At 38.6% G+C, this 17,054-nt stretch overlaps 2 protein-coding genes across 2 annotated transcripts in view; one reads left to right on the top strand and one right to left on the bottom strand.

Moving 5' to 3' along the window:
• LOC131591649 (homer protein homolog 1-like) overlaps positions 1-17,054 on the bottom strand; it is a 380,529-nt gene that overhangs the window by 217,917 nt on the left and 145,558 nt on the right. Inside the window, exon 5 of the mRNA XM_058862585.1 lies at positions 6,463-6,605. Coding sequence (XP_058718568.1) covers positions 6,463-6,605 — 143 coding nt within the window. The remainder of the gene's footprint in view (positions 1-6,462; positions 6,606-17,054) is intronic.
• LOC131591648 (uncharacterized) overlaps positions 1-17,054 on the top strand; it is a 51,645-nt gene that overhangs the window by 33,562 nt on the left and 1,029 nt on the right. The window contains exon 2 of the mRNA XM_058862584.1: positions 16,691-16,864. Within this exon, the coding sequence (XP_058718567.1) occupies positions 16,691-16,864 (174 nt within the window). The remainder of the gene's footprint in view (positions 1-16,690; positions 16,865-17,054) is intronic.

Genomic DNA, 17,054 nt, shown 5'->3' with positions numbered 1-17,054 from the left:
TAAGATTAAGTTATGTTTTCATTTAATATAGATTAAGTGCTGATAGAATTAAGGATAGTCAAGTTTTATAATGTTTAGGCTTGAATGTTTTTAAGTTAAGTTTTCTAACTTAGATATTCTTTTAAGGTTAAGTTTGTTATTTCCTTTTGTCATATATAATTATTGTTGAGTTTAGATATTGTTTGATTGAAATTGTTTTATGTTTTCTTGGAGACACTTGTTTAAACTGCAAAGTATAGTTGTTTTCCTAGAGAGAGGAGGACGGCCACAGCTGAGACAGCTGTGATGAAACACTGATGAACACCTGCTTGTGGATAGAAGTGAATGCAGTCTGTGACACCCTTGACTTCATTGGGAGTTCTATTGGTTGTTGCAATCTCTGCAATTTTGTTTTTCATAGCTTTATTATTTTTCAGTGTTTCCAGAATTTTAAGAAGATGTACCATTGCTGAGGATCAGCTGCCATGGGGGAGGCTCCAGATTAAACCAACTGCTGCATGGTTTAATTGGTCTGGTACCTAAGGCTTCTGATCCCTTGCTTTGTACAAATGCATTTTAACAGTTTGCTATGCTGTAAGCATCTCATAGCTGCTACTATTGAGAACCTTGTTTTAGAAATGAGTTAAGAGGCATCTTTCCAGTTTAAAGCCAGGCCCTGGCCAAGCCTTGACTTTACCTGGATAGAATGTTTGCCAACAGATCCAGATATTTTCTGTCCCAAATCAGTATTTGAGTCACTTTTTGACTCAGCAATTTGACCCTATTAATATGACAGCTGGATCAATTTTGAAGTGGGCTTGGAGAGTCATTTTCCGGAGGTGATGATCCAATCCTTCACTGATTTTTGTTTCTGTTTGTTTGCTAACTATAGGATGCTAGTGCAGTGTTTTAGTAATTAATAGCAGTTTTATATTATATATGTTATTAATAATGTTTAAGATTTAATTGATTTTTAACTAGTATAAGTTCTTATTAATTGTGTATATGGTTTTGTGTTGATGTTGTTGCTTATAACAGAAGTACATCTCATTTTTTTTTAAGAAAAACGGGGGAAAATGGATGCCCCACAAGCATTTAATTAGTGTAATTCATTAACTTCAGGGAGAGAAGTGTCTGTGTTTTGTTGGCAGGTTCAGAAAGGTCACCTGTTCATCTGACCAGACTGTGTGCCTCTGAACACATGAGATCCAGTGAACAGAGATGTCATCACACAGCCTTGGTACTCCAGACATGGATCAGAAGTGGACCTGTCAGGACACAGTTGTGTCTGAACACTATATAGACAGTTGCCAACAGAACTTTTATGTTGTTGTTATGATGTTGTGTCTCTACCAATTTTTCAGGTATCCTTTGTTTTAAGATTTAGAAGGATCTGAAGAACAACTTGAACATCAAAGCCCTCAGTCACCAATCAACTGCCAGCTGACATCACGGGAGCAGTGAACATTCCAGGACTGAATCGTGCTGGAGAAATTCTGTAGAAGATCTAAGAAGTGTAGAGACTCCATTTAACTGTATATAAGGCAAATTGTAGTTGTGTGTTTACCCTTTCAGCAAATTGCTTTCACGCTTAGACTACATATATACCAGAGCACCTGTGTTAAAAGTAGTTAGACAATAGTTTAAGTGTTTAGCTTGTGTAGTAATTGTTATGTTAGTATAAAGTATAAGTATTCCCTCTTCAAGAGGTAGTGTAAGCATCTTTGAAAGTTCATTTAACGATTGAAGTTCTAGCTGTGAGTTTGCAAATATGGTGTTATTTACATGGTAAAATGCTTATGGTAATTGTGTTGTGTATAGTCCTGACCAACTGTCTGCTAACTAACATCCAAAAGTGACAGAACATATGGGTCACTCTGGCACATTGAACTGGCCAAAGGTCAATGTGTTTGAGCCTAGCCACCCCTGGAGATCCTTTCGCACCTGTCTCATAGGAGTCCCTGAATGGGATCCTCCGGCATTTAAAAGTTTAATTAGTAATGAGACTTGACTGAATCGATTGGCAATGTTGCAAGAGTGCAATCGCACTGTTGGCTTCACATTAAGACAACCTGAAGCCTGTTAGCAAGCAAAAATTACCGAAGTTCTTAATGTTACAACCCTCAGAGGAATTGGATTTGTTATGTTCCACCAATACCTCGGGTGGATGGATAATGTTTGAACCCCCGACAAAAAGTCATTCTAACAAAGTAATACAGCACTGGGTTGCAGTCAACCCTATAGCTGATCTCGTTATTACCACTGTAAGTAAAGCCTTTATTCATGGTGCAATCTCACAAGACAATTACCAAAATGATCACCTAGTTCCATATTCCTAATCTGTGGAGATAGAGCATGGAATTAGATTCCTGCTAATCCACATAGAAGACCCTGTTATCTTGGGAAACTCACTTTGTTCCACCCAAGCTTACATCAATTGTTGAATATAGCTAGCAAAATGAAGAACATCAAACAGTCAAAGCGAAGCCTGAATGAATTAAAGTTTAGCAACTCTAAAAAGGCTCGCTTGTTAGACTAAGGAAGAATTGAACTTAACATCCACAATGTTAAGTGAGCTTTCAGCCGATGTGAGTAGTGTATCATGCAGTACTATGAAATCAAGTTGCAATTGACCTTTTGCTCTTAGCACAAGGACATGGTTGTGGAGAGTTTGAAGGCATGTGCTGCTTGGATCTTGCTGATCATTCAGCTTCCATCCATGAGCAACTACAACAACTACAGGATGGGTTACATGCCCTGAAAGAAGATAGTGATCCCATTGGAAGTTGGTTCGCCAGCTGGGGCATCACTGGATGGTTGAGGTCTCTTATGCTAGAAGGGGGACGGACTTTACTTATAATGTTAATTGGGATGACAGTCTAAGTTGTATGTTATCTTATCCAAAGCCTGGTTTGTGCAAAAAGAGAAAGGGGGATTTGTTGCTATATTTTATATATTAGTAAAGGCCTGTATGCACAAACCAGCCTTTGAAATAAGTCGTGATATTAAGGGCTAAAGTCCTTGAAACCTTCATGCAGAAGAGAGAGTAAAGCAAAACAATATCCCTGTGTGTAAGAGAAAAAATGTAAACTGTGTGTGTTAGCCAATAGTAGCTTGTTCTGCCTGCAGACCCTGTAGAACCCTATAAAAGTGTGCTAAAGATAGAAATAAACTGGCATTCACGATTACTTCTGTGAAGAGTGGTGAAGAGCTGGCGGTCTCTCAACATGGAGAGACCTGCCAAGTTTTGTGATAACATTCTAATAAACACAAGAAACAAGATCCTAACAGGCTTTGGAGTTTTTGTCCTGACCTGCAGGACTGTAATAAGCGGGACTCCCCGTGAAGGAGTATCCCCAAGGAGCTCAGCTCAGAGGAGACTGAGAAATCCAGGAGTGAAAAGAAGTACAGAAGAAGCAGCAGCAGAATCAAGAGAGAGAAATAAGAAACAAAATAATTTAAAAGTTATAGGTACTTCTGCTCATGGTGTTCCAAATGGCAGATTATGTCCAGGTAGGAATGCTTTGTTTCTCCCCCTGGGCAGAGCATTTCAAAATGGGATGACGTAATTTTATGAGCCATGCAATGAGACTTGATGGCCCCTTAGCAGAAGATAGGCTCTGGAGGGAATTATCAGGGATGAGTCATGGAAGAGATAACACTGCCCCACCTGTTTTTAGCATCTTATGAAGATGGTAAAAAAATACATACTTTTGGTTACATCTTACATTGTAACCTAAGACAGAGTGTCACCAACACATAGCAGCATCAAAAGGGCAGGGAACAAGGAGACAACAATCCCTTTCTGCACCCTTGACACATGAAAAGTCCAGGGAGTCTTCAAAGATCAGGGTGTAAGGTTTTGGGGTTTTGGCTTGTCTTTTTTTTTTTAAGTCAGGGGCGGACTTTCTGCAGATAATACACTTTCATCCAGCACAAGCAACTAGGTATGTCTACCTAGTTTCTAATTTAATATGATGAAATGCTTCTATAAAAAAGTGGCCATTTAACCAACACTAGCACAATCCCGGAGGCTTCACTTTCCACCTCTTTCATGCATGTGTTGCATAGTGCCATTTTAGAGAGCCTTCATTACATCTAACAAATCCAATCAAAGCAGTTAATTCCCAAACTAAATTTTGTCATCATTTTGAAAAACAATGGTGCCTGTAAAATAACTGGAATGTTTTGGAATATACATTTCTTTAAATGGTAATTTCCCTCTGATTGAGACAGTGTTCCTTGATACTGAGACATACAAAAGTATTCTTATATTAAAAAAAAAAAAGACCGAAAACACTTGAAAACATTTTCTGTCTGGGTTAAATAATATATAAACGTCCTCACTTGAGCTTTCCATTATTAAAATTCCCCCAACTAACGCATATGAGTCTTTTTTATTTCTAATAGAAACCTTATCTAGTCCAAAATTCAATTAATTTCAAAGGGTTTGAACAAATTTTCTTTTTTTGGTAATAGCTCACTTACAAAGTTGAAGCTGCCATTGGCACTACAAATTATTCTTGTGCAAATCATCATGAAAAGTAAATTTTGAAATGCAGTTATTGTTGGTTGACAAATTCTAGCTAGTGGTACTTAACAGGACAACATACTAAAACAAGGCACCCATACTGCATACATGAAGTAAATATATAAATGCAAAGCATGTAAAAATTTTGTAAGCTTTATTCTACAGCATCAAAAATTACACCTGGGAAGTTTCAAAAACTATCTTCAGTCATTGTCAATGTATAGCAAAGCATAGTTACTATACTGGCATACCAGAAAAGATATTTACATGTTCAAACTCAGAGGGAAGATCTCATTTAAGAAAAAACCAAACCAGCAAACACCAGCACTCCTGTATGAACTTTATCACAACTCCCTTTCACAAAAATATTGATAGAGAATTCCAAGGCACAAACAGTAAGTTTAAATTACCTCATTACAGGACACTAATGTGTAGCATTTTTGATACTACTTCAACATTCACAGTTTTCTTACAAAGCATCATTTCTTGTAAAACATGCAATAGCTGCACTGGTCACAACTGAAGTATAAAAATAAACACAATCACTCAGCTAAAAAAGTATTTGGTTTTTATAATTTGAAAATGTAATTTTTTTTCCAGATATGCTTAATAGTATTATTCTTTTACAAAATAATGAGAAGTTTTGAACAATTACATTTCTGTTCATTCTGAATTTTTTGCATGACATATCTGACATCCTACTGTTCCCCAATCTTTGATCAAGAGCTCTTAAACTCTATTTAAACTAATTCAGACCATACTTAAAAAAATAAATCTACTATTTCTAACTTAGAGCAAAGTTTATTAAATATTTAAGTTACTCTCCATAATCTCAGTATATAATGTGTTTTATTGAGTGTCCCATGTACAGTCATTTCTGATAGGTGAGTGTTGGTGATGAAATCAAATGCAAAGAAAAAATCTAAATGTAAAAAACCAAGATGTCAGCGATGAAAGCACAACGATAGTGTTGTAGTTTTTGAGTTCCACAGGTGGTGGGTTTTTTTTTCTCTTCCCCTTCCTTCTTTTTCCCTCATATGAGCTCCTTTTATTATTGTCCATTACAGATAAACAACCATGCTCTAATTGGACCCTAGAATCTCTGCTAATTTTGTAACACAAAACGTATTGTAAGCATTCCATTCATGTGACTCTCTTTGGCCACAGTAAGTCACACACAGAGTGGTTTTCCACTAAAGTGATTTCCCACAGCAGGTTCAGCAAACACACAGATTAGCAGAGCCTTTAGGGTCAAAATGCTCTTGTTCTAATCTTGGTTTAAGATGTCAGGTGTTTGGCACTGTTCCCACAGGATATGCCCATCCTAATTCATTATTTGTATCATTAAAAGACCTAGTTTTCTTAAAGAACAGAGTACAGTATTCCTAATGCAATGATTTAAAATACAGTCTGAAGCAGAACTACACTTCCCTCATGTTTCAAAAAGAAGTTGAAAAATGTTTTCAACTCTCAAAGAACTGTTTAATTTAAGGCTGCTTTAAATTATATAATCCATAAGTGTTGTAAGAGTCCCTTTTATTCCAACAACTCAACAATGAAAGGCTGGCATACAATCCTATCATTCATTTAAAGAAAATGTGTGCAGAAATAATTAAATTTGAATATTCTAAGAAGCAATCAACTTTACTAAGATCTCACATTGAAATAATGCTTCCTGTTAAAGGGACACCTGCACTAACCAGTGTTTAAGGGCTCACATTCAGCTTATTAAACTACAAAATAATGTGCACCAAAATGTTACTCAAAGACATTTCCTCATTTTTTTTTGTGAAAACAAAGTTTATAATGTAAATATGAAAGCAAACCTTTCTTTTATTTAATTACATAATTTAAACTTTTTGCTAGTTGGAAGCCATGACATGGAAGAAGGTCCCTTTAACAAGGAAGGAGATAAGTATCACTTAATCAGGATGTGGGAATGGAATCTGTACCTATGGGTAAATGGCAATGCGTTCTGGGTTGGCTCAGCCCTTGGTTCTGAGTTCTGCGTCACTTCCGCCATCACTGTCTCGTCATCTGTCCCATTAATACTTTCTGGTGTTAAAGGAGACTGAATATCCCCTCCAGCTGATTCCTTAAGTAAAACAAACAAATGACACATTAGAATTACCAAGCGACCTGCTCAGGAAGGCCATGTGTATATAAGTGCTATCATTAATTTTTATATGAGATATGAACTTTAGACAGTATTAATGTGAGAATCACAGAATTCCTGCATCACTCATGGCCATATTTCATCATGTGAATTTAATTTAGAAGTGTATTACTATAGGATTTATATTATCTTCCACAAAACACAGGTGACCTATGATTTATTAGCAAGTGTCCAGCCTTGCTTATCACAGACCTCACTCTCTTACCTGATATTTTATGCAGCCCTCAGCCAGCTACATAACAGGCAACTATTGACACCAAGGATTCTTATATCTTGTTTTACATTCTAACATGAAACAAGCAATTCTAATATTTGTTTCAAAATCTAGCTTTCATTTTCTGTATTAACTAAAGTGAACAGTTGTATCAGGCCATTGATAGTGCATTCACAGTTTTGCCTATAAGCCATCTACAAAGAAAACTTGTTCAGAACAATCCTCACAAAACTTTCATAGACGTTAGTGTCACTGTCAGACATGAAATGATTCACATGGACCCAGCTTGAAGTGTGGTGAAAAAAGAGAAGTTTATTTGTTTTTTCAGTATTTATAGGTTTCCGACCACAACCAGGGATTGGATAGTTAGGTTACCACCTTCCCAACCACACTGGCCGTGAGACATCCATCAAAATGCATATCTTTAATGGAATGTATAAACACCTATGTTTATAGTTACTTTCCTGGGAAAGTGGCTAGAAATTATGAAAACAATATCAAAAGGTCTGATTCTCAGGGTGACATGTTAGCTTGGCCTAGCTCTTGCTGGTCATGATATCATCTGGGAAGGAGAATACTCTAATTATATCCAGGCAGCTACACCTAAAAAACTTACTGGCATTCTTCCTAGCAGAAGGCACTGGTTCAGTTTTAATCAGACCTCATTATGTCAACACATACGTTTATGTTTTGGCCAACAAACACTATTTTTCAATTTCTACTCACTGAAAAGTGCTTTTTTTTAAAAAAAAAAAAAAAAGTACATTGTGTAGCCCAAATCCTAGGTTGGAGCATTATGGGTTTTTCAGTCCATTTATGTGGTTTAATTTTAATATTTTCTTTCCTATTATATAGTGCCATATACTCTAAGTAGCTCATTTCAATTTCAAAATGTCTTAGTAGGCTTTTAGTAATCAAGTGTTAACATTTAACTCTAAGATAGTAGAGTTTCATGGATAGAGTTCTGTGGCAACATGCCTCGGGGAAGACAAAGAGTCCCACCCCAAACCCCTTGTGAAGGGCGGCCCAGGTGTTCTGATTGGGTTTGAGTTCCTGGGGGGTTTCTCCCTTGCTGTGTTTCTAGTGGTCCCTGACCCTGAACTCCACCCTCAAGGGTGGAGACCCTCAGGAGTTCTGTCCCTCAAAAACCCCGGCTCTGCCTTTGTTCAGGGCTCTATGTTCTGCATCTGAGTTTGTTCCCATGCTGAATAAATGGTTTCATGAACCGGGAGCCCATCTCGTTGGTGTTCCATGCTGGTCCCCAGAATCCTGCGGCTTCTCTGGACAAGATCCTGAGGTTGCGGACTCCAACAGAGTTCAGTGGATGTCATGGAGGGGTGACTATCCAGCAGAGGACTATTTGAATTACAGTATTTCCAAAAGCTAAGCACATTCTATGGCCACACAGCCTTTTATCAGCTGCATGGTCAAGAGAGAAAACTACTATTTACTGTTATTATACTGGAGTACAAGTGCAGTCTTTGGAAGGCCAGCAGCTCCTCTTCCCAGCTCTTTGATACTGTGTACAAAACTGAAGAACAGCAGTCTCAGAAGAAATTGCAAATATCTGAAGATGGCCACGATCTTACAAAATATGGGTCTAATTTTAAGCCTCCACTTTGTCATGGGGTAGCTTCAGCTTTAAGACAGATTGAAGAGAGGGGAAGTTGAAGCTACTGGTGGCTGATGGGAGTTTTTCCTCCAAACCAATTATCAGTCATTTCCAAGAATTGACAGCCGTTCTGACCATTAAAAAGTGAATTCAACTTGTAAACACCCCCTTAAGAAGTACACTCAGAGCTCTTTCGAACTCTTTTGGTTTCTGGCTTTGAGAAGGTAACAGGCTCTGTAATAACCTCCTCCACCCCCCCTCTCTCTCTCGGCCGATGAAGGCCGCGAGGGATGAAAGGGGGGGGGGAGGAGAGGGAAGCAGAGCCTAGTAGCTTGGTTCAGTTTTCAAGGTCTGCTGCTGGACTGAAACCTGACACTATGAACTTTTGCAGCTTTCTTAAAACTTTTAATTCTTTTACTACCTACATAAACAAACAGATTACTCTTTTTTCTTAGAAAAGACAGAGAAAGAGAGACAATTAATGTGTAAGACATCATAAAACCACTAAAAACAGTGAAGAAAAGAGTTAAGTTTAAATAAGAAAGAGAGAAAAAAGAAGATGCTTGCTGCTGAAAGGTCTTTCTGTTACAGCTATGGAGATGGACAATAATAGTTTAGAAGACTCCTTTAATTCATGACTAGAGTATAGGAAGAATAGAGTATTCAAAGTGTGGACTTTAGAGAAAAGAAAGAGTGGTTGTGATACTGTGAGTTGCTGGAACTTACGAGTGAAGTAAAGATTTTAAAGCCTTAAAGGAGCCAAGGAGATGGCTGTTTTCCAAGAAGGCTCACAGAAACAAATGAAGAAAATTTCTACCTTTGAATAACTTATCCTTAAAAATAGCATCCCTGGACTCATTTGACCCATGCACACCTCAGAGTAGTGTGAGATGGGAGGAGTGAACTCTAAAAACTCCATAGATTAGCAGAAAGAAACTTCTGTTTCTCTACGGGGACTGATGAGAAGACTCTAGAAATTGAGACTGTTTTTGACCACCAAGATTGTAAAATTTTTTTTGTCTCTATGTTGTTATGTGTACAAAGAAATAGTCAAGTAGTGAAAAGTAAAAGGGTTTTCTGAAAGTTTATTCTAGTATTCTTATTCTAGTAGTTTGTTAATAAACTGTCTTTATTCCTTTTAAGTTTTAAGCCTGTTTTGCTCTTATTTTAATCCATATCTCACAACAAGAAATAAGTAATTTTTTGTTACTAGTTTAAAACTACGACACACTTGTAGCTTTCAACTAGTTTACAAGGATAAGGCTTTCTGAAAGCCAATACTGAATCTGATTCTATAAGAAATGTTGCCTTTGACTTTGAGACTTGAGCAGATGGAAAAATTCAATTATTTTAAAGAAAATAAGATCAGGCTGCCTGTTGAAGCGGGGACTGGGGGTCTGTCCGACCCCCACCTCTGCCACCAACGATCCTAGATGGAGGTTGGAAGGAGTGGCCATCCAGGGAGTCTCAGGCAGTTTCCAGCCAGGGGTAACCCTTAAGAGTGCGGCCTGAGGATTCATGTGATCAGCTATTTTAGAAGTGATTTCAGCTCTGTGCAGTGATCAGCTCAGATCAGCCCAGTCAGCTCTGTTCATGGGTTACCCCAGCCGACACGTAGACGAGAGACAGGAGATCGTATGACATTCTGCGGGGGTCCTTTATTTGCAGGCTCCAGTGAAGGGAGCCAGTGACAACCTTCCACTGAACTGGGCAAAATCTGGGGTTTTTATAGGGAAGGGGAGAATTGGGAAAGGGACCAATGGTCTGAGACCGGGGTAAAATGACAAATAGTTAACAGGGAGATAACATGGGGTCCTGAGGCAGGAAGGGGTCCACAGCTTAATCACTACGACTAAGTAGTTTTATCTTAGGGGGCAGACCTCCACAGAGGAAGCCTGTCAGAGGACTGGGCTTTCTCCACAGCTGCCATTATTACCATCCATAAAGCATTGGTATCACTTAACCAACAATATTGTTCAACATTGTCATTACACTTTAAATTATATTAAGCATGTGCAACACAACAATTGTCAAAATTTTGCTTTTATTCTACTGTATTTCTCACATAGTGAGAGACATATCTCACTCTACAACTTGAATTATTGAGTGTTGGGGAGGATGAAACAGGGAAACCTTATGAATGTGATTGTTTGAAAAAAGATTCTGAAGGTATGAAGCCTAGAATCAAAGTAGAAATGAAAGCTTGCTTTGAGTCATAAGATGCTGAGTACTGGTTACTATATGACCAAAGAACAATAGCCTAGCCACCTGAGAGAGAATCCCTGATGATGAAACAATGTCTTTCTGCAGATAGAAAGTCCAAAGGTCAAGAAGAAAGGGAAGAATTTGTAAAGCTTTTAGAGTTTGAAATGCAACACTGTATGTTAATGTAGTAATTCTTATAGGCTGTATGTAAAATCTTAAGTGGGTGTGTCTCGTAGTGATTGGTTACTAAGAATTAGAATATTCACTATAGAAAGACATGTATTGTAACAGGAACTTTGCTCTTGTTTTTCCCTCTCTCCCTCTCTTACTCTTACCCTCTTGGTTTTTCCCCCTCTTACCCCTCTCTTGCCCACCCCCTCTCTCCTAAGCCTCCCTGGTTCTCCCCAATCTCTCTCATGCTTTCTTGATCCCTCCCTTCCCATCTTTAACCTTTCCTCTCCTGCTCCCCCCATCCCACTCTCTCCCCCCCGACCACGTGTTCGCTGAGGCTGGTGGTGGACACAGGTCCCTCCCTCTCTTTACCCATATAATAAACTGCTTATACCTGAACAGCTTGACCCTGGAGAAGTCTCTCACTGCGAGCGAGTGTTTTGTACATCAATAATTGAGTAATACAGTGTTATAGCAAAACATTTTATAATGACTTCAAGTTCTATTATTCCACCTGGTTACATCAAACCGAAACCGCCACAATTATATTTAGCATTCCTCAAGTTATACAATGCACATGCACAAGTGTTTCCATTCTGCATCTTATTAAATTCCTACTGATTAAAAAGCAGAAAATAATTAGGTTACACTGATTTATTACACAAAGATAAAGTTTTATTTATAATATAAATGTAAATTATTTCTTTTATAAATGTAAACTGTTACCTACTTTCAGGAAGAAAGTACTAATTTTATACACAAAACTATTACTTTAAATGGTAATACTTTAGATGTCAAAATTTAATATTTTTACAGAACCATTTTACTGAACTGAAACTGATTTGAATTTAAATTAAAGTGTCAAAGGAGAGCAGATCTGTCAAGATAATCAGGCACATGAATAATTTTACACAAATTATGTGTGTTTGTCTATTATTAATTCTCTGATTTGATAAACAGTTTTCACTGACATTAAATGAAAGGCATTATGAATCCAAGATTTTCTTTGTTATTTTGTCCTTTTCCAAACTACACTAGATGTTCTAAAAAACATATACCAGATCTACACTGTTGTTGAGGGTTAGGTGGGAATTTTTACCCATTATGTGCTGGGAAACCTAACTACCGGTACTTAAGGGTGCTCACAAAGGACAAAGAGTAGCCGGGCCCAGGGTGGCGGGGAAGGGGGCAGAAAAAGGAGGGTGGGGACAGTTTTTAGCTGGCTTTTTCCTCGGCTTCGGGGAAGAAGGACGTTCGTGCGCTGGGTCGCGGAGCTGCTTCTTCTCCTTCTCCCCTCTTGGCTGGTGGCCTCGCACCCGCTGTCCTGCCAGGCATTGCCGTGGAGCTGCTGATACACCTCATCCACCAGCCCAGGATCGCAGCTCGTCCCTGCTGTTTCAGCTGACTGTTTCCTCAGAGCCTTGCAGGAGCACCGGGACTGACTGCCCGAGGGGTTTGTGAAAACAAAGCCTCTCCTCCATCCCGTCTCAGCCGAGAAAGCTGTCCCGGGGTCCCTGGTTCTGTTTTCTTGTTATTGCTGTAGTTATTGTTTGTTTGTTTACCTGGTTGTACTAGTAAAGAACTGTTATTCCTATCCCCAGATCTCTGCCTGAAAACCCCTTGATTTCAAAATTATAATAATTCGGAGGGAGGGGGTCTACATTCTTTCATCCCAAGGGAGGCTCCTGCTCTCCCTAGCAGACACCTGTCTTCTAGAACCAAGACAACTGTATAAAGGAGCCCTGGCCCTACTAATAAGTACCCAGGACTGGAGATGCCAAACAGTATAAGAATGACAGTTGTCTACAATATACAAATTAAGCACAATAAAGGGGAATCAATCAAAAGATGCCTTAAATTTCAAAATCTTATAAACAAAATGCACGCACTCATAAAACAGTCTCTAAAGTAAAACAAGCAGACTTCACAGCACAGATCAAACCATATTTTAATGGTCATTGTAAAAGAAGAGTTCAGAGCCTAGGTTCTGAGGCAGTCAGTTTATTTTAGCTCAAGTTGGGTGCCTCCAAAGGAACCCTGAACAAAAAAATCCCTGGACCTTCATACCCTTACAGTTTGTGCACCTGATCTTCACATGCTCTGCACATACCTCTTGGTCCTATGGTGATTTCTGGTCTGTGGTCTTCTAACCTCATTGGATTCTTCCTACATGTCCGTCTGGGCAGGCCATAACTGCTCTAATCTTCCAACTTGGGGAAGTCTTGAGGTCCTCCAGTGTCTCAACCCTTATCTGAAGATATCAGGTCTTTCTCTGTTTCCTCCCCTGCTTAGCCATTCATGCTGACATAGTTCATTTAGAGTTCACCTATGGTAACTTTTAAGCAGGGCCCACTCATGCTAAGTTGTAAGTTACAATTAAACCTACACAGCTGATTTCAAATATTCTATAAGTAAACTTATTTTAATCTCCAACAGTGACTAAATACAGAATAAAAGAAAAGAAGGATTAGGTGATTCAAAAACCATGAACAAAACAAACCAAAAGAATTACAGCTTCTTTTTTTATTAAGTATTGTATTGGTTTCTGATTAAGTACTCCGTACACTTGCCTGGCATCATTCTTCTTCATAGACTGGCAATGGCATAAGGCTGCCTGCTAGTGATTCAGATACCATAATGTCTGAAACATTTGTTCCAGTATAGCAATTCACACAATATCACATTTTTTGCACAAGGTTCAGAAGTAAATTGAGTACTTCAAAGCAAAAGCCGAAAGATGATAAAACCATGACCATTTTGCCAAAACCAACCCTTTCCTTGCACTATAAAAATGCTTTGATACTAAAATTGTTCAGGCAATAGCTTTTCCTACTGTTATAGGAGTGTCTCAGAACCACACAAGAAAGAACTGGATTATTTTATTTGACTACTTTTATTTATTCACCACACAATTTCAGAAATTAACAGAGTTCTTAATCTGATATGATCAGGGTCAAAATAGTATCCGAAGAAAGATTTTGGCTTAGAAAAAAAAAAACAAACTGAGGTTCAGACTCCAGTTCTTCAGCTGGTTGTAAGACTGATGGGGTGAGGCTGCAAACCCCACAACTTGCACTATTTAGTTCTGCACTTGAACCTAATTAACATTACTTTAAAAAATAAAGGAGGGAAAAAAAGGTGGTACACACACTTTTCAGCCTATCGATTCATGCTACTCAGTGAACTCCAGCTGAAAGTGTTGCACTTTCAGTGCATAGGCAAGCCTGTAACTGAAAATAGACCATGGGTGGCTTATCACTGTAAGATGCAGGAGTTTATGACATGAACAGAATAATGTACTTTTTAAAGCAGTACCATAAGAAATGTAATACATTTTATGTAAGTTTTAAAAATATATTTTACAGTTTTGACATGGAGTATCTTCCTACCTATTATTAATTTAATGCAGAATGATATATACAAGTTCAGGATGAGACATGGAGTTTAGAAGGTTTAGGATTTAATCAATTAAGAATATGGTTAACCTGAAAATATATATTGCTTTTAGAATATGTTAGGCACAATAGAAATCACATACTGTCTGTAACCTTTTACCATCCTCATGTAAGCTTCTGCTGTACTCACAAATATGTGCAGGAGTGTAAGCTTCTTGTCTTCTTTGATGATAAGGGGAGAGACTAACCTAAACATAATGAAAAAACTGAGATAAAGGGGGCCCTGACTCCTAAGCTGAATACAGCTGACCCAGAAGTCTAGACAGTTACCAAGGAATGACAGGGCATGCGCAAAGCAAAAAGGTGAAAAGTTCAACGCGATGAAGAGTTCCAAGCCTTCATCCCTGAAGACCACTCTGCAACCACCAGAACAAACTGCACATGCCCAGAGGGGCATGGAGCTCATTACCATACAGAGCAAAGATAGGAGAAGCCAATAAATGAATATGCATAAAGCAAATTGTGCAATCCTATGCATATATAACACTTTAAGAGATAAATAGAGAATGTATGCCTCGTGATTTTCGCACGTCTTTAGAAAATCTATTCCCATATGCCCAGGTGCCTGTCAATAATAAATCAATCATACCTACTTTAAAACTTCTACAATTTTAGAGTCTTTCCACCAGTCAAGGACAGCAGAGGGATTGATACTTGTAGCTAACTGAGCTACTGTTATAGAGCTCACTACACACACACTACCTCCCAATGCCTTTCCTGTCAAAACTTCCTTTAAAAGCCAGGTTCCTACAAAGTTTTGACTGGCCACTGAAAATATCTTCTTCCTCTTTTTCCTTTCCCTCTCTGGAAAGGATCACTACATAAAAGGGAAAAAAGTAAAATGATTGAAAAAGGCAACACTGGAATTACATGCCCTGCAGCCACTTCTTGGCAGATAATCAAAATAACAGCAAGTGCTCCTTCAAATGTCTCTGGGATCCCACCTTCCCTCCCCAGTACCAAGCACCCATCTTTCCCCTACAAATAAATTTCTTCAAATAAGCCCCAGCTCTATGGAAGCACTGCAGTCTCTTGTGAAGTCATCACTTCTCATCTGCTCAAAACTCTCTTCTTTCTGGAGAACTAATGAGAAGCACTAAGTATGTGAAGACTACTCTGCTGATGTGTCAGCACTTGCACTAACTGTATCTTTTGGAATAACACACTAACTTATCAACACAGCTAAAAGCCAAGAGATATATGAATATGAAATGAATATGAAATCATTCCTAAGCATGCAGTAAATAAGTTGCAGCTCTCAGTGTGTATTATACAATTGCTTGAGATAACATTTCTATAGCTGACAACAGTATAAAATGCTAGGCTTCGAGTACAAAGGAGCATCTGGAAAATAAACAATATTAATAGCTTATAGAGATTAAGAAAAAGCTTTAACCCTGGGCAACTGCTAGACAAAAGCATCTTGTCTCTGAATGAGTAGCTCACATTTATGTCCAAACCAAATAAGTCACTCCATTCAACAGTTTCAGATTTAACTTCTGAGTGCTGACTATTAATAATCATGTTAAAAGAGAAACAGAGTAGTTCTGCCCATAATTTTGAGCGACTAGAGGCCTGGCTGAAGCATTTCACTGTTTCTGAAGTCCAAGTGTATACCAGGTTATAATACTTACATTATTTATGTATTTATTAATGGAAATTATGAGAAGTTTAGAAACAGTCAAGAAAAATAATAAAAAAAACAATGCCTTATTTTCTCCTGTTACAGTAGAGTAAGCAGTTTCCCTTTAACAGCAAAAGCCAACCTAGCACTTGGGCAAAATGCCTATTAGGAAAACATGAGGTTGGTTTATTTTGTATTCTTGTGGTTTCCACTGACTTCTCTTGGAAATAACACCTGATGCAGCTTTCTGGTGGCAATAAACCTATTCATATAGCATGTTGCAAACTGCCTGTCATCCTTGTTCCATCAAAGACCATGAGCATACTGCAGTGCAAAGCACTCAAGAGATGCACTGATTCAATGAATAAAGATTCACTCCTGTTGGAGGTTAGGATTTTTCCCTTTTTTTTTTTTTTTAATATGGAATTTTTCTCCCATTTTTTGCCTAAGTGTCCTGGGGTGATTGTGATGTTAAATTGTATTCCCATTCATCCACCTAGCCCAGAAATAGGTTTTGTATCCTTAAAACTTCATCTAAGAGTAAAAGTGAGTGGAGAAGAAGCACTGAGTCTGTTATCAGACTGTACTTGCTCCCCCCGCATCCCGGGACGGGGTTTAGACTACAGCACAGACAGATAACAGGGGAGAGATCGCCTTTGCTTTCCAGCTAGCTGAAGCAGAGAGGTCTTCCTGGACTTTTTTCTTTCCCTTTTCTTGGAACAGATCGAACCTGCTCTGGACTGGGGACTCGGGGGAGCACCGGGAGCTTGCACCCGTGGACTACTGGCAGCCCAGCCTGGGCAACGGCATTTTCCAGCGTCAGAGGGATTGATAACAGAGAGAACACCCACAGGAGGGAGACCCTCTGAATTTGTCATCTCTTCAGTGCGGCGAGAGGTTTCGTAATTTGATATTGTTCATTCTTGTGCTGTGTAGTGCTTTCCCTGTTAAATAAACAGTTTTTTTCCACTTCTCTCAGAGAAATCTCTTCCAGAACCAGTTGGGGGGTGGGAGAAAAGGGCCACGTGGGTTTGCTTCCTGGGGCGGGGTGGGGAGGACATTGAAGGTTTTTCCCAAATTTGCCGAA

The sequence above is a fragment of the Poecile atricapillus genome, chromosome W (assembly GCF_030490865.1).
Source record: "Poecile atricapillus isolate bPoeAtr1 chromosome W, bPoeAtr1.hap1, whole genome shotgun sequence".
Lineage (NCBI taxonomy): Eukaryota > Metazoa > Chordata > Aves > Passeriformes > Paridae > Poecile > Poecile atricapillus.
Note: the sequence above shows the minus strand (reverse complement) of the source record. Positions and strands in the feature narration are given on the sequence as shown.